Source organism: Trichomycterus rosablanca, chromosome 10 (genome assembly GCF_030014385.1).
Source record: "Trichomycterus rosablanca isolate fTriRos1 chromosome 10, fTriRos1.hap1, whole genome shotgun sequence".
Classification (NCBI taxonomy): Eukaryota; Metazoa; Chordata; class Actinopteri; order Siluriformes; family Trichomycteridae; genus Trichomycterus; species Trichomycterus rosablanca.
In genome coordinates this window covers 34,451,422-34,476,419 of record NC_085997.1, presented here as the reverse complement: position 1 = coordinate 34,476,419, position 24,998 = coordinate 34,451,422, and the positions used below count along the sequence as shown (strand labels likewise).

At 45.4% G+C, this 24,998-nt stretch overlaps 1 protein-coding gene across 2 annotated transcripts in view; it reads left to right on the top strand.

Annotated features, from left to right (window-relative positions):
• waplb (WAPL cohesin release factor b) overlaps positions 1-24,998 on the top strand; it is a 57,937-nt gene that overhangs the window by 13,292 nt on the left and 19,647 nt on the right. The window contains exons 3-13 of one of the 2 annotated variants that reach the window (XM_063003211.1): positions 1,940-2,588; positions 4,120-4,406; positions 7,963-8,084; positions 13,176-13,271; positions 14,741-14,905; positions 16,975-17,111; positions 17,202-17,313; positions 17,485-17,712; positions 19,931-20,042; positions 21,007-21,104; positions 24,130-24,206. In XM_063003211.1, the coding sequence (XP_062859281.1) occupies positions 1,940-2,588; positions 4,120-4,406; positions 7,963-8,084; positions 13,176-13,271; positions 14,741-14,905; positions 16,975-17,111; positions 17,202-17,313; positions 17,485-17,712; positions 19,931-20,042; positions 21,007-21,104; positions 24,130-24,206 (2,083 nt within the window). Of the gene's footprint in view, positions 1-1,939; positions 2,589-4,119; positions 4,431-7,962; positions 8,085-13,175; positions 13,272-14,740; positions 14,906-16,974; positions 17,112-17,201; positions 17,314-17,484; positions 17,713-19,930; positions 20,043-21,006; positions 21,105-24,129; positions 24,207-24,998 lie in introns of both variants that reach the window. The other variant, XM_063003210.1, reaches the window with a different exon arrangement.

Here is a 24,998-nt window from a genome sequence, read left to right as displayed (position 1 = left end):
GTGTGGAGTGTTTGTGTAGTATGTATAGTGTGTAGTGTTTGTGTAGTATGTATAGTGTGGAGTGTTTGTGTAGTATGTATAGTGTGGAGTGTTTGTGTAGTATGTATAGTGTGGAGTGTTTGTGTAGTATGTATAGTGTGGAGTGTTTGTGTAGTATGTATAGTGTGGAGTGTTTGTGTAGTATGTATAGTGTGGAGTGTTTGTGTAGTATGTGTAGTGTGGAGTGTTTGTGTAGTATGTGTAGTGTGTAGTGTTTGTGTAGTATGTGTAGTGTGGAGTGTTTGTGTAGTATGTATAGTGTGTAGTGTTTGTGTAGTATGTATAGTGGGGAGTGTTTGTGTAGTATGTATAGTGGGGAGTGTTTGTGTAGTATGTATAGTGTGTAGTGTTTGTGTAGTATGTGTAGTGTGGAGTGTTTGTGTAGTATGTGTAGTGTGTAGTGTTTGTGTAGGATGTGTAGTGGGGAGTGTTTGTGTAGTATGTATAGTGGGGAGTGTTTGTGTAGTATGTATAGTGTGTAGTGTTTGTGTAGTATGTGTAGTGTGGAGTGTTTGTGTAGTATGTATAGTGTGGAGTGTTTGTGTAGTATGTATAGTGTGGAGTGTTTGTGTAGTATGTATAGTGTGGAGTGTTTGTGTAGTATGTGTAGTGTGGAGTGTTCGTGTAGTATGTGTAGTGTGTAGTGTTTGTGTAGTATGTGTAGTGTGGAGTGTTTGTGTAGTATGTATAGTGTGTAGTGTTTGTGTAGTATGTATAGTGGGGAGTGTTTGTGTAGTATGTATAGTGGGGAGTGTTTGTGTAGTATGTATAGTGTGTAGTGTTTGTGTAGTATGTGTAGTGTGGAGTGTTTGTGTAGTATGTGTAGTGTGTAGTGTTTGTGTAGGATGTGTAGTGGGGAGTGTTTGTGTAGTATGTATAGTGGGGAGTGTTTGTGTAGTATGTATAGTGTGTAGTGTTTGTGTAGTATGTGTAGTGTGTAGTGTTTGTGTAGTATGTATAGTGTGTATTGTTCGTGTAGTATGTATAGTGGGGAGTGTTTGTGTAGTATGGGGAGTGTTTGTGTAGTATGTGTAGTGTGTAGTGTTTGTGTAGTATGTATAGTGTGTAGTGTTTGTGTAGTATGGGGAGTGTTTGTGTAGTATGTGTAGTGTGTAGTGTTTGTGTAGTATGTATAGTGTGTAGTGTTTGTGTAGTATGTATAGTGTGTAGTGTTTGTGTAGTATGTGTAGTGTTTGTGTAGTATGTATAGTGTGTAGTGTTTGTGTAGTGTGTAGCATTGTGTTTAGTGTTTGTGTAGCATGTATAGTGTGTGGAATTGTGTGTAGTGTTTGTGTAATGTGTACAGTGTGTATAGATTTTGTTTTGTGTGTGTGGTTTTTGTGTAGTGTAGTGTGTGTGTGTTGTGTTGCATTGTGTATAGATTTTGTGTAGTGTGTACAGTGTGTGTGTAGTTTTTGTGTAGTGTGTGTAGTTTTTGTGTAGTGTGTAGTGTGTACAGTGTGTGTGTGTTGTGTTGCATTGTGTATAGATTTTGTGTAGTGTGTACAGTGTGTGTGTGTTGTGTTGCATTGTGTATAGATTTTGTGTAGTGTGTACAGTGTGTGTAGTTTTTGTGTAGTGTGTGTAGTTTTTGTGTAGTGTGTACAGTGTGTGTGTGTTGTGTTGCATTGTGTATAGATTTTGTGTAGTGTGTACAGTGTGTGTAGTTTTTGTGTAGTGTGTGTAGTTTTTGTGTAGTGTGTACAGTGTGTGTGTGTTGTGTTGCATTGTGTATAGATTTTGTGTAGTGTGTACAGTGTGTGTAGTTTTTGTGTTTTGTGTGCCAGTGAGTAACCCCCCCCCCCCCCCTATATAAAAAGGATCTCCCTCAGTTCTGTAAGGTATCTGGCCACCAGGTACCAACATCTAACCTCAGCCTCTCCTCTCACCTTTCTTTCAGCCAAGACCCCCAGCTGGTCCAGCGAGAACACGGAGCGCCACAGCTACTCATGGTACAAAAACGCCTCGGAGAGCGACCGCAAACCGCTGGCACAGACCACCACCCTGAAGTCGGAGAAGTCCGAAGACAAGGATTCGTTCGATGCCTGGGGCGCCATAGTGGGACTGGGCTCTCGCTCCACGTCCCCGCCCTCCGCCCCCAGAGACTCTCCGTCCAGCACCTGGACGTTCGACAGCAGCGTCCAGACCGAACCTTCTGCCGTTATCAGTATCGACGAGGTGGGTCAGGGAGACACGGACGTCCCGGTGGAACCTTCGGAATCGGAGGACCACTCGCAGTCGCTGCTCAGGACCTCCAACTGCAGGACCTACTGCAGACCCAGTAAAGCCAAGGTGCAGGGATCAGGAGGCTCCATCGACAGCGACTCCTGGAAGCCCAGCAGCGGGGAGAAGGAGAGCAAAGCGCCGGTCCGGAGCAGGGCGAGGGATTACACCGTCCTGCATCCTTCCAGCACGTCCGCCTGTAACGTCACCATTCAGGACTCCATAGAGCGGGGCATGGAGGAGTACACGCCCAGCACCCCGACCACAGATCCAGGAGAAGCTGGAAGGTTAAAGAAGAAAGCTGAGATGGAAACCAAGCCGGTCAGGTAATGAGACATCAATCAGCTTTTTGGTTATCAATCTCAGTGGAGGGTAGCACGGTCACCTCACAGCAAGGTCCTCAGGTGGAGCGATCCGGGTCCTTTCTGTGTGGAGTTTGCATGTTCTCTCTTGTCTGTGTGGGTTTCCTCCAGGAACTCCAGTTTCCTCCCACAGTCCAAAAACATGCAGTCAGATTAATAGGAGATACAAAATTGTTCATGACTGTGTTTGATATTGAACTTGTTTCTCTGCATACTTTGTTAGCCCCCTTTCACCCTGTTCTTCAATGGTCAGGACCCCCACAGGACCACCACAGAGCAGGTATTATTTAGGTGGTGGATCATTCTCAGCAATGCAGTGACACTGACATGGTGGTGGTGTGTTAGTGTGTGTTGTGCTGGTATGAGTGGATCATACACAGCGACGCTGCTGGAGTTTTTAAACACCTCACTGTCACTGCTAGACTGAGAATAGTCCACCAACCAAAAATATCCAGCCAACAGCGCCCCGTGGGCAGCGTCCTGTGGCCACTGATGGTCTAGAACAGGGGTTTTCAACCTTTTTAGGCATGCGCCCCCCTTCGTGTGCCGAGCACGACTTGTGCCCCCCCCTCACACCACGCCCCCCTCCCCTTGGTGGAACAGCACTCGGTCGCGTGTACCAAGCGCTGCTTCCGCCACGTCCCCCTCCCCTGGATAAGGCACGGCTCGAGCACAGATGCCAAGCACGGCTTTCGCCACGCACCCCTCCCCTTAGTGGACCACGGCTCAATCGCGGATGCCTGCCGCGTCCTCCGCCAGTCTCGTGTGCCACCGGTTCATAATAGTAATCTCGTAGTGCCACGCCCCCCCCCCGGACAGCCGCTCGCGCCCCCTCGGGCAAGTACTCCCCACAGGTTGAAGACCCCTGGTCTAGAAGATGACCGACTCAAACACCAGCAATAGATGAGCGATCGTCTCTGACTTTACATCTACAAGGTGGACCAACTAGGTAGGAGTGTCTAATAGAGTGGACAGTGAGTGGACAGTGCTGCTGTGTCTGATCCACTCATACCAGCACAACACACACTAACACACCACCACCATGTCAGTGTCACTGCAGTGCTGAGAATGATCCACCACCTAAATAATACCTGCTCTGTGGTGGTCCTGTGGGGGTCCTGACCATTGAAGAACAGCATGAAAGGGGACTAACAAAGCATGCAGAGAAACAGATGGACTACAGTCAGTAATTGTATAACTACAAAGTGGTTCTGTATGGTAAGTGGAGCTGATAAAATGGACAGTGAGTGTAGAAACAAGGAGGTGGTTTTAATGTTATGGCTGATCGGTGTATATACAATATAAGACCTATAAAACACAGATTACTGTCGTAAATATCATAAATGTGACAGCATGGCATTATAAAAACAAACAAACAAACAAAATCTCAGTGACCATGTTTCCGTCGTTCTGTTGGGCATCTTCTGGTGCCAGCGTCTCTTCCCTGGTACAATTTTCCTTGTGATGTTCAGTCAAGTTTTCTCGCACCTTCCAGATTCAGAGCCGCTCCGAGCAAATCGAAAAAGGACAGCAAGCTGGAGCTTTTCGGCTTCGACGACGGAGACGCTCCGACAGAGGACGCCGACCAGGCGTCTTCGGGCACCTCCAACTACAAGATCAAATACTTCGGCTTCGACGACCTGAGCGAAGACGACAGCGACGGAGAGGAGGACGAGAGGAGGACGAGAAAGAGGAAAGCCATGTCCTCACAGGTGGAAAGTTTTGGAGAGGCCAGCGTTGACGTTTCACGACCCAGAGCATCTCAGGAGAGCCGCAGCACAGGTCAGAGACATGACCTCAAGCCAGGTCAGTATGAGATCTGAGCTCACACATGCAGCATCACATCTGGGTGGTGGTGGTGGTGGTGGTATCGTCCAGATGTTTATGGTGCAGAATAAAAAACACGCAGCACACCTCACTGATTCATCATTTACATTCAGTCTGATAAAAGTTAAAAGATCTTCTACCACTAATTGTCTTAAGATATACAATAAACAGACGAAAGTATTGGGACGCCACTTGTTTTTTGAATTAATGTGTTTCGGCCACAACAGTTGCTAACAGGTTTAATGAATAAATTATGTAAAGGAAATTACATGCTTCTACCGTTGCAGCAACAGTTTAGGGTTTTCTCCCCTATTCTAGTCGTGTCCAATTACCCTGACCGCGTCCTCTATACTGATTCGACCCCTCACCGCTGACTGAGGACGCCTCTCAACTGACATACGCCCCCTCCGACATGTACAGTCAGTACAGACTGCATTTTTCACCTGCACGAGTCGAGTTCATACACTTGACGGGCACTGTGTACGGAGGGCCACACCCCCATCTGCATTATTCCTCAGCCCTGTGCAGGCGCCAGCAGTCAGCCAGCAGGGGCCGCAGTCGCACCAGTTATGAGGACCCATGATCCGACTCTCTTACCCTCTAACCCTGAACAACAGCCAATCTGCCGCCCAGCCCAGGCAGAGCTGAGATTCGATACGATGTGTTCGAAACCCCAACTCTGGTGCGCTAGCGTACTTTGCCGCTGCGCCACCTGAGCGGCTGGCAAGGCCCTTTTCTTGTTCCAGCATGACTGTGCCCCTTTGCACAAAGCAAGCTCTATAAAACCATGAAGAAAAGCTAAGTTTAAAGACACTCCAGTGGTCGGTACAGAGTCCTGAACTCAGTCGCACTGAACAGCTCTGGAATGAACTGGAACATCAATTCAGGCTCAGTGCCCAGCCATACAAATGCTTTTTTGACCGAATGGGCACAAATTCCCACAGGCATATGTTCAACGTCTTGTGAGAAGCCTTCTCAGACCAGTGGCTGCTGTTATAGCTGAGCAGATGACATTTTAATAGCATTTGTTTTTAAAACGGGTTGTCCGACAAGCTCCTGGTCAGGTGTCCATATAGAGCAGGTAACAATAAAATGAGTGCATTAATATTAGGGTTCACATACTTTTTCAGTCTAATCTGGATGATGAATCAGTGTGGTGCTGGTTTAGACTGAATGTTCTGGTCTGTTATTGTTATTGCTAATGTCATGTAGAAGACCAGGCCATTCCAAGGGGTGCACAAACTTTTTGAGAGGTCGGTAATGGATCTAGTTCACATGCTGGTGGTGGTGTGGATTGGGTTGCTGCAACCAAAGCTCTTTGTGTGTGTGTGTGTACATGAGTGTTTTCATGTGTGAGTGTTTGTGTGTGCATGAGTTTGTGTGTGTTCGTGGGTGTGTGTGTGTGTGTTTGTGAGTCTGTGTGTTACTAAACGTGAGTGTGTTTGCATGTGTGCGTGCATGAATGTATGTGTGCATGTGTGCATATGTGTTTGAATGCATGAGATTGTGTGCGTTACTATGTATGAGTGTGTGTTTGCAAGTGTGTGTGTGTTTGTGGGTGTGTGCTAGATTGTGTGCGTTACTATGTATGGATCTATGTGAGTGTGTGTTTGCAAGTGTGTGTGTTTGTGGGTGTGTGCTAGATTGTGTGCGTTACTATGTATGAGTGTGTGTTTGCAAGTGTGTGTGTGTTTGTGGGTGTGTGCTAGCTTGTGTGCGTTACTATGTATGTATCTATGTGAGTGTGTGTTTGCAAGTGTTTGTGGGTGTGTGCTAGACTGCGTTACTATGTATGTATGTTTCTGAATGTGTGTGTGCATGAGTTTGTGTGTTTGTGGGTGTGTGTGCTAGATTGTGTGCGTTACTATGTATGAGTGTGTTTGTGGGTGTGTGTGCTAGACTGTGTGCGTTACTATGTATGTATGTATGTGAGTGTGTGTTTGCAAGTGTGTGTGTTTGTGGGTGTGTGTGCTAGACTGTGTGCGTTACTATGTGTGTATGTATGTATGTGAGTGTGTGTTTGCAAGTGTGTGTGTTTGTGGGTGTGTGTGCTAGATTGTGTGCGTTACTATGTATGAGTGTGTTTGTGGGTGTGTGTGCTAGACTGTGTGCGTTACTATGTATGTATGTATGTGAGTGTGTGTTTGCAAGTGTGTGTGTTTGTGGGTGTGTGTGCTAGACTGTGTGCGTTACTATGTGTGTATGTATGTATGTGAGTGTGTGTTTGCAAGTGTGTGTGTTTGTGGGTGTGTGTGCTAGACTGTGTGCGTTACTATGTATGTGTGTTTCTGAATGTGTGTGTGCATGAGTTTGTGTGTGTTTGTGGGTGTGTGCGTTACTAAATGTGAGTGTGTGTGCATGTGTGTGCATGTGTGTGTGTTAGTAACGCACAGTCTAGCACACACCCACAAACACACACACATGCACACACACACACACACACTCACATTTAGTAACGCACACACCCACAAACACACACACATGCACACACACATTCACATTTAGTAACGCACACACCCACAAACACACACAGTCATGCACACACACATTCAGAAACACACATACATAGTAACGCACAGTCTAGCACACACCCACAATGTATGTGTGTTTCTGAATGTGTGTGTGCATGAGTTTGTGTGTGTTTGTGGGTGTGTGCGTTACTAAATGTGAGTGTGTGTGCATGTGTGTGCATGTGTGTGTGTTTGTGGGTGTGTGTGCTAGACTGTGCGTTACTATGTATGTGTGTTTCTGAATGTGTGTGTGCATGAGTTTGTGTGTGTTTGTGGGTGTGTGCGTTACTAAATGTGAGTGTGTGTGTGTGTGTGTGCGTGTGTGTTTGTGGGTGTGTGTGCTAGACTGTGTGCGTTACTATGTATGTGTGTTTCTGAATGTGTGTGTGCATGACTGTGTGTGTTTGTGGGTGTGTGTGCATGTGTGTGTGTTTGTGGGTGTGTGTGCTAGATTGTGTGCGTTACTATGTATGTATGTTTCTGAATGTGTGTGTGCATGAGTTTGTGTGTGTTTGTGGGTGTGTGTGTTACTAAATGTGAGTGTGTGTGCATGTGTGCGTTTCTGAATGTGTGTGTGCATGTTTGTGTGAATGTGTGTGCATTTGGTGATGCGTGCAGGTGTGTAGGTGTGTACATGAGTGTGTGTGTGTGTGTGCATTCCTGATTTTGTGTGTGTTGCATATTGTACATCTTCATCTTCAGCATTTAGCAGACGCTTTTTATCCAAAGCGACTTACACAATGAGCTGAACACGATGAGCAATTGAGGGTTAAGGGCCTTGCTCAGGGACCCAACAGTGGCAACTTAGTGGTGGTGGGGCTTGAACCGGCAACCTTCTGTTTATTAGTCCAGTACCTTAACCACTGAGCTATCACTGCCACTGCCCATATTGTAAGCATTATTGATGGTCAGTTCTTCTTCTTCTTCTGCTGTGGAGAGTGACGTTTTTACTTCACCTGTACTATATATATATATTTTTTGTCCACCCCTAATTTGTTCAGATCCTCTGGAGATCCCCGAGGTGAACTCTCGCACCGTTTCTGAGGCACCAAAGAGGCCTCAGGTCAAAGCTCAGGAGAAAGCCAAGGAGAGCAGCAGGAGGATCTTCAGCGGACCCAAACGCGTAAGGATTCTCCTACTATAGTGCTGTTATAATATAAAAGCCTGACACGGTCAGTTCTACATGCTGATGTGCAGGTATTTCATCCTGTAAACACACACACACACACACACACTATATGGACAAAAGTATTGGGACACCCCTTTTAATTATTGAATTAACATGTTCGTCACAACAACTGATAATGTGTTTAATAAAGTAATCACATGAAGGAAATGATATGCTTCCAACTTCGCAGCAACAGTTTAGGGAGGGTCCTTTCCTGTTCCAGCATGGCTGTGTCCCTGTGCACAGACTAAGCTCTATAAAGACATGAAGAACAGGTGAGGTCAGCAGCACCGAACAGCTTTGGAATGAACCGGAATGTCAACTAAGGGTTTTTGGACTTGAATGCCCTGCCATACAAATGCTCTTTTGACTGAATGAGCACAAATTCCAATAGTTGTACTTGGAGATGCATGAGTACCGATACTGGTATCGGGTATTTTCCCGATACCGCGCTCATTAACTCGTACTCGTACTCGCAAACGAGGCTCCGATACTAAACATCCGATACCGTGAGCCTAGTGCACGTTGCTGCGTTATGCCTGGTTCACACTACACGATTTTCGCTCGGCGGCCGGTCGGCGCTATATTTTCCGGCTCGGGAGCAACTGGGCGTTCGCTCGGCGATCAAAACTCGGCTCTCGATCGCTATGTGTGAACTATCCAACAACTCGATCCGACCGGCTCGCCGAGCGCTCGAGTTTTCTAGCACGTCAGATATCTGATCTGAGATGTGCGACTGGGAATGAGGGACATGTCGAACAGCCAATGAGAACGCAGGATACGGTGTGAGGGGAAACGCAGGAGAGGAGTGTAAACAGGTGGGACAGGGGGATAATATAGTTTATATCAGAATACATCAGCACACACACACACGTTTTACAGTATTTCTGACCTGATCGTTCTCTACAAAACCAACATTGCAAAAATATTTATTAACCTCCAACTCACTACAGAACAATCCCTGCTGTTCGTGTTGCCAAATCCACTCAGATTCATTTATTTTTCCTCCTTGATTTCATCACGTCAGCGCACAAACACTTCGATCACTCGCTACTTGTTGACGTGCATTTTTGGACGTGGTATCATTAAACTTCTCGTCACTTCTCACGTGTGTTTTTGTTTAAAAAAAAAAAACGGTATTCTAAATAGGTATTGGTATCGGTATCGGCAAGTACAAAAATACATGTACTTGTACTTGTACTCGGTTGGGAAAAAATGGTATCGATGCATCCCTAGTTGTACTTCATCGTCTTGTGAGAAGCCTTCACAGAAGAGAGGTTGTTGTTATAGCTGATCACATACAGTAGGTGTCACTCTATATTAATGGGATGTTCAACAGGCTCCTGGTCAGGTGTCCTAATACTTTTGGACATATTGTGTAATTAGTTAACGTTACATCACAGCCGCTTTCAAAAAGTACAAACGCAATTCCTAAAAAGTCGGGACATTTAATAATAATGTTAATAACTTGTTACCTTATTAGTTAAATTTGATTGCTTTGATTCGTTTCAAAAAAGTATGGACCCTCCGTTTTTGTGATGCTGCTAAGAGAATTAACAAAAGCCTTAGTCCTTTACAAGCAAGGATGGGTCATATTGTGACATATGGCAGAAAACTGGGTGAGCGAATATTTCTATTGTTAAAAAATAAACATTACTCAACACACAATTGCAGGGAATGTATGGGTTTCCCCATCTACAGTCCATAATATTCTTAAAAGATTCAGAACATAAAATGACCACAGACTACCCTCAGAAGGTGCTACTTTGGGTCTGTCTGAAAACCTGGTGAGCTGCCTTGCTGCCTACTGCCTACCTGATCAGCTGCCTCAGCAGAGAGGATTCTAATAAGACATCGAACTCATGAGGCAGATTATTTAGACGCACGACTTGGACAGAGATTACAGCGACTACATCACTGCAGTTTTAGCCTACTAAGCTAACACAGTTAGCCTGAGGCTATTCAAACCAATGGGCTGAGGCGACACAACCCGCTAGAATGCTTCACTCCGTGTACCGAAAACGGTTAAACTGTCCCTGACGAGCCCGGAGTCGGCCGTGTTTCTCTATCTTTTCATACGGTGGCTCAGTGGGTAGCACTGTCGCCTTACAGCAAGAAGGTCCTGGGTTCGATCCCCAGGTGGGGCGGTCCGGGTCCTTTCTTTGTGGAGTTTGCATGTTCTCCCCGTCTGCGTGGGTTTCTTGCGGGTGCTCCGGTTTCCTCCCACAGTCCAAAGACGTGCAAGTGAGGTGAACTCATCCACGGGGGCTTTCACTGGGCCCGTTCCAAATCACTGTGGCCCATGAAAGACCCCTGAGCGCTACTTAATTACTGCAGATGAAAACCAGCCCCCCTTTGGAGCGGCACTTCTGGGGCCAGCTCGTGCCTCTGCCCTCATTCATCAGCGCTTAATATCCCAGCTGCAGATCCACCACGATCATCTCCCACCACACCGTTGCCAGGTTGTGCTTTTCTTCTCCTGCTGACTCTTTTCTGTGTAACTTGGCTGCCCATCTCCTGTCAGGTCCTGCTGTTTGAGAGGATCTGGCATCTTCTGCTGGTGTTTGAATGGACGCTGTTTGCTCCAGCAGGTCCTGAACGCTCTTCTGATACTTCATGAGCTCCAGACTCGGCTCTTGCAAACCGACAAAGAGTTTTAATTAGATCCTCGTTAAAGAGGGAGGTTGCAGATGAGCACGCCACGTGTGTGGAGGCTCCTGTTGCTCCTGTGTTTGTTTTGAGTTCTAGCTTGACGAGCTCCTGATATGAATGCTTGTGCTGACTACTTTTCCCAGACTCCTTTGAGCTGCTTTGTTTGTTCTTTACTATTTTAAATGAATCTGTTGATACACGAATGAAAATGGCGAGAAGTTAACAGGCCAGTTATTGAAGATTAGATGATCAGATAGCACTGAAGCATTTGAAAACGTGTGAAGATCTTATTAAGAACGTATGAAGAGCTCCAATAGTAGCCAGTAAACAGTTAGCGGAACCAGATGGTTCTCCATCTGCGTCAGTTCCATGCCTGTTTATAAAGGCTACATTTCTTGTAAGGTTTCCAACGTTAGTTATGCTAGTGTTGTGGATCCTATAGGGCAGGGGTTTTCAACCTGTGGGGCGCGTACTTGTCTGGGGGGGGGCGTGGCATTACGAGATTATTTTACTTCTAAAACTAAAGCAATTCATTTTTCACCCACGGGAGACATATTTCATTACTCTAACTGACCACGCTCACACGCACGTTTAATGTTATTCAGTTTCGTCTGAAAAAAACCTTCAAAATAGGGCTCACAGCGAAGATAACCGGTGTCGAAAGCAACGACCGCTGTTATAGGACGTGTTTGTGTCTTTAAGAGAGACGCTCTGTTCACAGTATCGATTATAAGTGACTCGGGAGTCATTTTAAGTGCAGCGTAAGTTTCTTTTCTCAGTCATCTCTCCGTGTTCACTGTTATAATAAATGTTGCGGTTGTAAATAAACACCAAATACTACAGAACATTTTGTGTGACTCGCTTACATTATAAAGCTCAGGCTTAATTATACTGAGTATTACCACAGAGTCAGAGTCGTTCTGCCTGTGGAGCTAAACGTTTTCAGTCAGAGCAGATGATCCTGAACTAACCAACTTAGTAATTGATGAACTTTTGTCTATGCTCTGTGAAGTAACGTTTTCTGCTCTCATCTACATCAAAAAGCAAGAACCGCTTATGATTTACCAAAGTGAACCACGAATTTATATAATGTGCACAACATTAATTACGTTCTTTTAGCTTGTCAGAAGCTTTCTCAATGATTTCTGTGCGGTGGTTGACGAAGGGGAGGGGGGGCGCAAGTTCACGGTTGGCACACGAAGGGGGGCGCATGTCCAAAAAGGTTGAAAACCCCTGCTATAGGGTATAATAAGGCTGGAGTGACCGTAAAACAGATATCATGATGTCATGGGTTCAGGTTTCACCTGCTGTTTTTCTCAGAAATGGCTTTGGGTGGCGCTCAGGTGCCACGGCGGTAAAACACGCTAGCGCACCAGAGCTTGGATTTCGAATGCATCGTATCGAATCTCGGCTCTGCCATCCGGCTGGGCTGGGCAGCTACATAAACAACGGTTGGCTGTTGTTCACAGGGTGGGATTAGCTGGACCAGGGCTCCTCATAACTGGTGCAATTACGACCTCTGCTGGCTGATTGATGGCGCCTGCACAGAGTCGAGGAATAATGCTGATCGGGGTGTGGCTCTCCATACACAAAGCTGATCCACATATGAATTCACTTCGTGCAGGTGAAAAGAGGCAGTCGGTACTGCACACGTGTCGGAGGGGGCATGTATCAGTTGTGAAGCTCCTCAGTCAGCAGTGGAGGGTTGTATCGGTAGAGGTGAAGCGTAACGCAATCAGGGTAATTGGATACGACTAAATTAGGTGGAAAATTGGGGGAAAAATCGGAGAAAAAGAGGAAAAAAAGAAATGGCTTTGGGCTACAAGATCTTTGTTTAAAGCTCTGTTTATTTAGAAGAAGCAAAGGCATCTTTACCCCTTTAATGGTCTGCTCAGCCATTTGGTTGATCTTACTTTGAGTCTAAGTACTTAAGTTAAAATAAGCTGTATTTGGCACCCTGGTGGCACAGCGGGATAATCTGCTAGCACGCCAGCGCTGAGATTCTGAACACATCTGCTACCGGTCGGCTGGGCACCATGTAGCGGACACAATTGCCTGCAGCAGACAAAATTGGCCTCCAGACTGCTGGGTGGGAAAAGGCTGCCGAGTCTATGTGGGTGGGGTCTTCCACTTTTTTTAACCTTTATGTCAACTTGAAGCTGGAAGCTGAAAAATCCTACATGAAAAGTTGCATCATTTTTCTGATCATCTCAACTGTTTGTTAGAGGCTTATTAAAAAATACTGTGTGCACTAGTAAAACAATATTAATTGTTTGTTGTTGGTATAGTCCCAAGAAACTGCAAAGAAATATTTTTTTAAACATTTTATTGAATCCCTGAAGGCACCGAGGAGCTGAACATCTAATGAACGTCTCGTTTCTTGTGTTTTTTCAGTCTCCGACTAAAGCTGTTTATAACGCAAGACACTGGAACCAACCAGAAGCTGAAGAACTTCCTGCTCCTCCACCTTCTGCATCACAGGCCACTCCGGTGAGTAGCTCCAGCATACACCCGCCCCCTTCTGGTATAACGTCTTACTCTATTCTGATCATCGTTTATATATTATTACTAGGATCAGGTTGGTTCCTCTATGAGCAATATCATGCTAAATACTGGTAAAGACTAGGTATGTAGCGATACACTCTACCCACGATACGATGCGATTCACGATACGATTTTTTCCGGATTTTTTTAAACAAAATTACATTGAAGACAAATGATGACAGTTTCCTGTTATTATTTCTCTTAAAAAAATAAAATACTGTATTTGTACTTATCTTTTATTTATCTTAATAATGAATGCCATTTTATTTCTGAGGTAGGTGATAAATCCCACATTAAATAAATAAATGAATAATACAAATAAAGAAAGTATCCTCACATAAATACATTTGGCTGGAAAATTCCGAACCTGGCCACCCTATAGTGACGTCAACCAGGCGAGGTGAATAGCGCCAGCGCCCTCTGCTGTTTAAAGTGAATATTGATTCATTATACATGTAAACCGATTTGAATCGTTACACATGTGAATCGATTTTTAACTGTCTTGTGGTGCATCGTTACATCCCTAGTAATAAAGACTTCTCAAACCGAATCTGATTACCCCTTCCCTCTTTCCCCTTCTTGGGCTTTTGAGGGGCACAGCAGTCTACGACTGGCTGGTCGACCACCACTGACTTTTCGTGCTTGTGAGTTTAAATTTCAGGCTGTGTTGTCGACCTCTCTAGCGGTCCAACAGTAAAACACAGTTTAAATACTAGTGTACAGTTCCAGTGTAGATTGTGCTTCCTATACATCTTTTACAGGTCTGTCTGAGGGGTTGTGTGATGGTCTGCAGCTCTCTTTGGTAGGGGTGGGGGTGGGGGTCTGTAGCCGTGTACTAAGTTACACTTTGGGAATTGAATATGACTAGATTATGAGAAAAATTGGGAAAATATGATTAAAAATTGGGCGTGTCTGAGGGTGTGAAGGTTGGAAAAATAAGTAGTTTCTTTTCATTGCTGCAGAAACAGCGACCTCTTTTGTTTGGTTGAGGCACTCATGGAGCATAGCGTAACACTGGCTGGAGTAAATAAGCGACAAACAGGGCGGCTACACTATGGGGTGGTGCGAGCATCAGAGATGTTGTAAATTGGGAAATAAAGGGGTAAAACAGCCTGTCCGAGTGGGTTAGCAGGTCTAGCCTACATGCGAATACACATGCTAATCATCTCACCTTGCTATTCAGCCACCATCGTGGGCGCCATATGGGCGTGGTAAAACAAACTGGCCACTCTTCGCTTTTTACAGCACTCTGAATCCTTTAAGTGGAAACCTGCTGGGACTGAAGCTACACAGTGAACAGTTTTGGCATCTTTTGCCACAATGTAATGGAGCGTCGACCACGGGTCCAGTGTGTCACTGCCAGTATAGACTCTAAAATGGTTTTGTTTTAACCGTGTAACCCCTGTCTCCTACAGGCCAGTTCATCAGGAAGCAGTAAAGAGTCCAACCCGCAGAAGAGTGATGAGGGTGTGTTCAAAACCCCTCCCCTGCCACCCAAAGTCATCAAATCCGTGACCGTTCCTACAGAACCGTATCAGGACATCGTCACCGCACTGAAATGCCGGAAAGAGCACAAGGAGGTAAAAAAAGAACATTGTTATGACTAGGGATGTCATTTTTTTTCCCAACCGAGTACAAGTACATGTATTTTTGTACTTGCCGATACCGATACCAATACCTATTTAGAATGATGCAATCTGGAGCATTATTTCGTCTGTTCGTTAATGCCAAGTTCACACTACACGACTTTCTGATTTGCCGGGTCGCTGTACAGTTCACACTACACGACTGATCGGCGATAGGGGGTTTCACACTACACGATCGATCACCAAGTGGAATCGCAGGTGAGCTTCTCTGGTCTCACAAATACCGTTTTGTTTTTTTAAACAAAAACACACGTGAGAAGTGACGAGAAGTTTAATGATACCACGTCCAAAAATGCACGTCAACAAGTAGCGAGTGATCAAAGTGTTTGTGCGCTGACGTGATGAAATCAAGGAGGAAAAATAAATGAATCTGAGTGGATTTGGCAACACGAACAGCAGGGATTGTTCTGTAGTGAGTTGGAGGTTAATAAATATTTTTGCAATGTTGGTTTTGTAGAGAACGATCAGGTCAGAAATACTGTAAAACGTGTGTGTGTGTGTGCTGGTGTATTCTGATATAAACTATATTATCCCCCTGTCCCACCTGTTTACACTCCTCTCCTGCGTTTCCCCTCACACCGTATCCTGCGTTCTCATTGGCTGTTCGACATGTCACTCATTCCCAGTCGCACATCTCAGATCAGATATCTGACGTGCTAGAAAACTCGAGCGCTCGGCGAGCCGGTCGGATCGAGTTGTTGGATAGTTCACACATAGCGATCGAGAGCCGAGTTTTGATCGCCGAGCGAACGCCCAGTTGCTCCCGAGCCGGAAAATCTAGCGCCGATCGGCCGCCGAGCGAAAATCGGGGCAAAAATCGTGTAGTGTGAACCAGGCATAACGCAGCAACGTGCACTAGGCACACGGTATCGGATGTTTAGTATCGGAGCCTCATTTGCGAGTACGAGTACGAGTTCATGAGCGCGGTATCGGGCAAATACCCGATACCAGTATCGGTACTCATGCATCTCTAGTTATGACACACTAGCATCTCTGAGACCTCGAGCTCTCCAACTCGAATCCCAGGCGGTGCTGTCCACCTGGCTGGGTGTCCAAACTGGCAGTGCAGTGCCATAGCGACCTCTGCTGTCTGCTCTGAGTGGGTAGCCTAGTGGTAAGGGTATTGGACTAGTAATCAGAAGGTTGATGGTTCAAGCCCCACCACTGCCAGGTTGCTGCTGTTGGGCCCTTGAGCAAGGCCCTTAACGTTCAATTGCTCAGATTGTGTTCTGTAACTGTAATGTAAGTCACTTCGGATAAAGGCGTCTGCTAAATGCTGAAAATGTAAATGGAAAATCCCCTACCTGGCAACTTTGTGAAGTGCTGTCAACCAGGTGATTTTTAACTGTCTTGTGGTGCATCGTTACATCCCTACCCCTAACCCTCTTCCCCTTTCTGGGCACTCGAGGGGCATGGCAGTCTAATTTGCTAGTCGACCACTGCTGACTTCTCGTGCTCGTGAGTTTAAATTTCAGGCAGTGCTGTCAACCTGTCTGGGTGTCCAGCAGTAAAACATGGTTTGAATACCGTCGCTTAAGTCGCTTTGGATAAAGGCGTCTGCTAAATGCTGAAAATGTAAGTATGGAGGACCACGCTACTCCCTCTGTATTCCTCCACCATTCATGCAGGAGCCTCAACCATACAGTAGGAGTCGCTGTTGCAGTCGGAAAGATGCAGTGCGCATATCAGACCTTTTTGTGTTTGTTTTGTCTGTTAATCGCACGGCTAGGCTGGTCCCACCTCTTGGACTTGAACCCGAGACCTGATACTTTTTTTGTTTACGTTTACATTTTCGGCATTTGGGAAACGCTTTTATCCAAAGCAACTTGCAGTACTGTGACAGTATATGGTCTAATCAATTGAGGGGTAAGGGCCTTGCTCAAGGGTCCAAGAGTGACACCCTGTCAGTGACGGGGCTTGAACCAGCGACCTTTTTATTACTAGTCTGGTATTTGAACCGCTAGGCTACAACTGCATGTATCTGTTTGTTTCTCTGTCTGCAGCTGTACACAGTGGTGCAGCATGTCAAACACTTCAACGACGTGGTGGAGTTTGGTGAGAACCAGGAGTTCACCGATGACTTCGAATACTTGGCCGCCGGCCTCAAGAGCGGTCAGCCTCTCAACACTCGCTGCCTCAGGTAACGTGGAGCTTATTCGGATCATCAGATCAGGTTTCATGTGCGTAGTTAGCTCGTGAACGCTAAGTAAGAGCGTTTGTGTCTGTGCAGTGTCATCAGCCTGGCCACGCGCTGCGCCCTGCCCAGCTTCCGCATGCACCTGAGAGCCCGAGGCAAAGTGGCTCAGGTCTTCAAGACCCTCAGTGATGCCCCCCAACACCCTGTAAGCACTTTGCTATCTCAGTGCATTTAGATCAATACCGTACACAGTCAAGCAAGCTTGAAATCGCCATGAGATTAGAGGCCGTGCATCCATGGTGACGTGAAGCTCGCTTGACCGTGATCATGCTGTTCTCGGTTTGTGTTTGACTTCCCCTTCCTCACGTTCTGACAGAATCTAGCTCTTTGCACGGCCTCGCTGATGTACATCCTGAGCCGTGACCGCTTGAACATGGACCTGGACCGGGCCAGTCTGGAGCTGATGATCCGCCTGCTGGAGCTCGAGCAGGACAAGACGGCCGACTGCCAGCTCTCGGCCAAAGAGATCAGCAAAGTGAAGGAGAGGATCCGCAAGCTCTGCGAGACGGTGCACAACAAACATCTGGACCTGGAGAACATCACGGTACGTCCATGCTGGATTCTAAAACCTCATTCATTCATTCATTCATTCATCCATTCACTCATTAACCAGGGGCTGATCTTCATCCAAATTTAATTCTATTGATTTAGACTTTAATGGCATTGATTCCTTATTCACTATCCAGTCTGGACCATCTACACTGTGACCAAAAGTATTTGGACACCTGACTATGAGCTTGTTGGACATTCTATTTCAAAATCAAATGCTACTAAAATAGTGACCCCTATGATAGTTCAAGCTAGAACATCAGCCGCTCTTCCAAGAAGGCTTCTCACAAGATTGAAGTATGTCTGTAAGAATTTGTACCCATTCAGTCAGAAGAGCCGTTAGATTGCTGGGCACTGATGTTGGTCAAGAAAGTCTGAATTGATTTTCCAAAGCTGCTCAGTGGGGCTGTGGTCAGGGCTCTGTGCAGGACAATGTCTTTATGTCTTTATAGAGCTTGTTTTGTGCACAGTCATGCTGAAATAGGAACTTCCTTTATATAATTGATTTAATACACCTATTAGCAATTGTTGTGGCACAAACTCATCATTTCTGTAATTAGAAGGGTGTCCCAACGCTTGTGAACAAATTGTAAATGTGAACCTCTGGGATGGAAAAGTTAGGTTGTAGAGGTGCCCAACCTCTTGGTGATTGGTTCTACTTTGCCTAGGAGTAGGAGTCTTGCAAAGATTACACCATGAGAACAAGTTCTTAAGACAAAATGCTGTTTGTTTGTAAACTACCACAACAAAAGCATCTGCATTGTACTGCAGATCAACACTAAACTGTTCCAACTGAGAAACTGTACAACATGGTTTGGGGTTGCCTTGCTTCTTGGTCAGCTTCAATCATTGAAAGAACGGTTTATATAAAATAGCATGCTGAAGTTCGACAGGAGAAAGTCAGGGTAAAGCTCTGTTTCCAGAAGCCTGCTGGAAAAGATGCTACAGGACCTTTACATTTACATTTTACATTTTCAGCATTTAGCAGACGCTCTTATCCAGAGCGACTTACAGAAGTGCTTCCATAGTGAACATTTCATTCCTTAAGTTTAGATAGACAACAGTCGAAGAACACAACTCTGCTAAAACCTGTTAGAACCAAAGTGCCTTTTTTTTTTTTTTTTTTTTAAATGGAAAAGATTGGAATAAAGTGTTAGTAAATAAGTACAAATCAGCCTAAGTGTTTAGTAAAAAGGTGTGTTTTTAATCGTTTTTTAAAGACAGCAAGAGACTCAGCTGTTCGGACAGACAGAGGAAGTTCGTTCCACCACTTGAGCGCTAGAACAGAGAAGAGCCTTGATGCTTGTCTTCCTTTAGTCCTGGATGGAGGCTCAAGTCGAGCTAGACTAGAGGCTCGGAGGTTGCGTGGTACAGAGCGGGGTTTGATTAGACCCCGAAGGTAGCTTGGGGCTGGTCCATTTTTGGCTTTGTAGGCGAGCGTCAGTGTTTTAAACTGAATGCGTGCAGCTACAGGAAGCCAGTGAAGAGAACGCAGCAGTGGGGTGATGTGGCAGTGTTTAGGTTGGTTAAAAACCAGACGGGCAGCTGCATTTTGAATGAGCTGTAAGGGTTTAATAGTGGCCATGGGAGCTCCTGCCAGGAGGGAGTTGCAGTAGTCCAACCGAGAGATTACAAGTGATTGCACCAGAATCTGGGTAGCTTCTCTGGAGAGAAGGGTAGCTTCCCTTTAGAAGAAGAACCTTTAGAAGAAGAACCTTTAGAAGAAGAACTTCAAAGTCCAAAACTAAGACTCCACACTGCTGAGCAACCTTAATACAAGGGTTCATATACTTTTTCCACCCTGGACTGATATTATTAAGTTGATTTGTTGATCTAGATGCTGCCATTACAAATCGATTTAGGCTGCAGATACCTGAGTTTGAGTCTCAGAGGCTCTACTGGCCAGGTGTAGACACAATTGTTTGATGTCTGGTGGAATAAAGGCTTGGTGGTGAATCTCCACCTTACTTTTGCAACAGTGACTACTATCGGTTAGTAGATGTATCAGTAGGAGTGGTGCAGAAATACAGAGAGTGTAGTGCATTCCGCCATACGTCTTGACGCTCTCTGTATGGAGTGCATGACTCTCTGGTAGCCGATTGGTGGAGGGGAATTGTTAAAAAAAAACAACCAAAAAAACCCCATGTCAGTTCATTTTAGAGTGTTTTTGTGAAGGTTGTTTATATCTGCTTTTGTTTCTCGGTTGTGCTTAGACGGGGCATCTCGCCATGGAGACGCTGCTATCACTAACCTCTAAGAGAGCCGGAGACTGGTTCAAAGAGGAGCTCCGCTTATTAGGAGGTCTGGACCACATCGTAGATAAAGGTGAGTCTGTGGGTTTGGTTAAATGATTCTGGATGAAGCAGAAGCTCTGTTTGGAAATGCGGCACGGTCACACGATGCTACATTGTGCTCTAGTAGAGGTGTGGAAATGTTGCATCTAGGAGTAACAACAGCTCAGCTTTTATACTAAAGGTTGCAGCACTTAAAATTGAGTTTTATGGACACCAGTTCCAGATCATTTTGTTCGTACTTTAGTTTTTTTTTTATGCTAGAAATCTGCCAATCTGGTCCGTTAATTTCATTTGTAGTTTTAATACTATGTTAGGTTAACGTCACCCTCTGCTGTTTTCCTATTGATGGATCATAGACGAGCATCACAGCTACGTTGGTCCACGTTTTCCAACCCAGCTAGAAGTTTTGTCCTTTTAAGGGACATAATTGAGTTCGTAGCTGGTTATATGACTCTAGACTAGCATTTTCTTATTGTTTTTTGCATCGTAAATAATCCAACACCTTCCATCAGCCAATCAGATCACTCTATTTCTGGCTCTTGGGTGGCACATCAGTCTATCACTCTAGCCCACCACCAGTTTGATCGGGGCGTTCTTCACACGCAGCTGGCCCTGGCTAAGCGAGAGGAGGTTGCATTTTCACTGCCACAGTGCCACTTGCTGTCTGGTCAAGGTTCCTGTACAAGGGTAGCAAATTACATTCACGCTCAAACTGAAGTCAATGGATCTGGACCGTTCTTCCCCAAAACAAACTCCAGCCCCAATGTTTTTGATCAGCACATGCAACGGCTGGCAGTCAATGAAAATTTGGGCATACCCTTTTCCCATTTCTAGAAACACCAACCCCATCCAGCATCTAAAAGGCCAAAGGCAAACTCGCTTCAGTCTGTTCCAAAATCCACCGTAAATCTTCCCAGAAGTTCGCAGATCCGAGGTTTTAGTTCATGTCGTTCACCAGTCTGCCGCTTGACACTTGTGTTTGGTGCCTCCTGCAGTGAAAGAGTGTGTGGAGAACCTGAGCTGCGAGGACGATAAGGAGAACCTGGTGGCCTCTCTGTGGGGGGCTGAGAGATGTCTGCGTGTTCTGGAGAGTGTGAGTATCACGCACCCGCACACCCACCTACACACGCCAATAACGGCCACGCTCTCCTGGCAAACGGAGATCATTTGAAGCTTGTCATAAACGCATTGGGAGAGATTAATCGCATCATGTTCACTCCAGCGCCCCCATTTGTGCCTGGCTGGTCACGGCTGTGTAATCTAATACAACAGTGAGTGGATCGGATCCTCGCCGCTCTCCGTCTCTGTCTGCTTCATGTCTTTTAAATAACTGCACCTTTCATATTTTCATTGAAATTCCATGACTAACGAGGCATCACTGTTTAAACTATTTCAGATCTCCAGATAAACGTTTTCTTTCCTTCATGCTTCTTTTTTTCATCTAATGAAACTTTTCATTGCTTTTTAGTACCAATAGAGACCTGGTTGTGTTTGTCCTCATTGCCCCGCAGCGGTGCTTTTCGGCCAAGATGCCAGTACAAACGTACACAATAGCGTGACTCTCTGAAATAATCCATTACTGGCTGGTTTAAAGATGCAGCCAACATCTTTACACTTGGAATACTGGATAGAAAAATGGATGGGGTGGCACGGTGGGTAGCACTGTCACCTCACAGCAAGAAAATCCTGGGTTTCATTTCCAGGTGAAGCAGTCTGGATCCCTTCTGAGTGGAGTTTGCATGTTCTCTCAGTGTCTGTGTGGGTTTCCTCCGGGAGCTCCGGTTTCCTCTCACAGTCCAAAGACGTGCAAGTGAGGTGAATTAGAGATACAACCATGTCCATGACTGTGTTTGATATAACCATGTGAACTGATGAACCTTGTGTAATGAGTAACTACTGTGTCTGTCATGAATGTAACCAAAGTGTTTAAATCATGACGTTAAAATCCTAATAAATAAGTAAATTAAAAAGTGGTGGGGGGTGCAAATTAGAAAAAAAAACACAGCCAGACGTACATATACATTTGTGTTTATTTTGTTCAGCCTTTTTGTTCCAGACGTGCCACAAATTGTTCCATCCAAATGTCACTATCATTTAAAAAAAAAAAAAAAAGAATAATCTCCACTGAATTTTGAACATTGCTATATGCAAACCTTTTAGGTGATGGTCATAATGTTTTGGCTCATTAGTGTATAAAGGAGGAATTTACTGATGGTGGTTTGTTAAGGAATATCAGATTAATGGGAGAGCTCTGACAAATGTATGACCAGACTTGTTTGGAGGCCATGACTAAGTCTGGAGAATGATATCTTATTGATTGCAAGCTAGCAGAATTCACTGCTCAAGCTCTAGCCTTCTTTAGGTTAACCACTAAGCAAACTGAATCTGTCCTTAATTAATGCAAGCTATACACTGACGAGGCATAACATTATGAGCACTGACAGGTGAAGTGAATAACACTGATTATATCTCTTCATCACGGCACCTGTTAGTGGGGGGGATATATTAGGCAGCAAGTGAACATTTTATCCTCAAACTGATGTGTTAGAAGCAGGAAAAATGGGCGATCCATGTGGACGTTACTTTGACACGTATCACCTACTAATGCCTAGTTCACACTACACGATTTTTGCCCTGATTTTCGCTCGGCGACCGGTCGGCGATTGATTTTCCGGGTCGGGAGCAACTCGGCGTTCGCTCGGCGATCAAAACCCGGCTCTCAGTCGCTAAGTGTGAACTATCCGACAACTCGACCCGACCGGCTCGCCGAGCGCTCGGCGACTGGATCGAGTTTTCTAGCACGCCAGATATCTGATCTCAGACGGGCAACTGGGAATGAGTGACATGTCGAACAGCCAATGAGAACGCAGGGTACAGCGTGAGGGGAAATGCAGGAGAGGACAGGGGCTTAATTAATATAGTTTATATCAGGATACACCGGCAGACACACGTTTTACAGTATTTCTGATTTGATCGTCCTCTACAAAACATAATACCCACGCTGCATTGCAAAACTTACTACAAAACAAGCCATATACTGTTCGTGTTGCCAAATTCTCCTTGATATTACGCTGCACATCAGCGCACAAACCCTTTGATCTCTCGCTACTTGTTGACGTTCATTTTTTTGGACGTGGTATCATTAAACTTCTCGTCACTTCTCACGTGTGTTTTTGTAAAAAAAAAAAAAAAAAAAAAGGGAGACCAGAGAAGCTCGCCTGCGATTCCAGTTGGTGATGGATGGTGTAGTGTGAAACCCCCTATCGCCGATCAGTCGTGTAGTGTGAAATATACACCGACTGAAAGACTCCCGAGTGCAGGAGATTGTCGTATAGTGTGAACTGTACAGCGACCTGACGACTTGGAAAGTCGTGTAGTGTGAACTTGGCATAAAGCGTTGCTGCAGACCGTGTCCACCCTTTCATGGAGACGGTATCCCTGATGGCTGTGGCCTCTTTCAGCAGGATGATGCGCCCTGCCACAAAGCACAAATGCTTCAGGAACGGTTTGAGGAGCACAACGAGTTTGAAGTGTTGACTTGGCCTCCAAATTCCTCAGATCTCAATCCAATCCAGCATCTGTGGGACGTGCTGGACAAACAAGTCCGATCCATGTAGGCCCCACCTCACAACTTACTTTAACTGTGAATTAAAGGTTCTGCTGACATATCGGTGCCAGATACCACAGCACACCTTTAGGGGTCTAGTGGAGTCCATGTCTCGACGGGTCAGGGCTGTTTTGGCAGCAAAAGGGGGACCAACACAATATTGGACAGTGGTAGCCTAGTGGGTAGAGCTTTGGGCTGTCAGCTGAAAGGTTCAGAGTTCGAATCTCAGCTCTGCCATGCAGCCACTGTTGGGCCCTTGAGCAAGGCCCTTAACCCTCAATTGCTCAGACTGTATACTGTATCTGTAATGTAAGTGGCTTTGGATAAAGGCATCTGCTAAATGTCGTAAATGTAAATGTTATGTAAATATTAGGAATAATAATGTTATGCCTGATCAGTGTAAAATAATGATGAAAGTCTGTACACACCTCTGCACTCTTTATTGTTCTCACAATGTCTTTTTTATTTATTTATTTTCATTTCTTCATCATCCCTTTCTTCCTTACTGCAGGTCACGTTGCACAACCCGGAGAACCAGTCCTACCTGATCGCCTACAAAGACTCTCAACTCATCGTCTCTTCTGCAAAGTAAGCCTGCCAACACACTCCAACCCCTCCTTCACACATCCACAATCACAAAGCATCTAAAAAGCACCGCAGGGACGCTGCTTAGCCGCCTGCCAGTGCCGTACAGTGCCAGAAGAACTGCTGGGTAGAACTGATTTTGCTCCAGCTTTGCACTCGGTGAAGAAAATGTGTTACCGGGCGTCCAGCTCTTCTCAGGTTCTATCACAAGACCATGAAGGTCTGAAAATGTAGATGTCTCAGAAAACCCCTATAATTATTATGTTTATTAGTATTAGCTAAATGAATTATATACACTGATCAGCCATAACATTAAAACCACTTTGTTTTTCATACTCACTGTCCATTTTATCAGCTCCACTTAACACATAGGAGCACTTTGTAGTTCTACAATTACTGACTGTAGTCAATCTGTTTTTCTGCATGCTTTGTTAGCCCCCTTTCATGCTACCGCAGAGCAGGTATAATTTAGGTGGTGGATCATTCTCAGCACTGCACTGACATGGTGGTGGTGTGTTAGTGTGTGTTGTGCTGGTATGAGTGGATCAGGCACAGCAGCGCTGCTGGAGTTTTTAAATACCGCTTACTGTCCACTCTATTAGACACTCCTAGTTGGTCCACCTTGTAGATGTGAAGTCAGAGACGATCGCTCATCTATTGCTGCTGTTTGAGTTGGTCATCTTCTAGACCTTCATCAGTGGTCACCGGCTTAGTGGCTGGATATTTTCGGTTGGTGGACTATTCTCAGTCCAGCAGTGACAGTGAGGTGTTTAAAAACACCATCAGCGCTGCTGT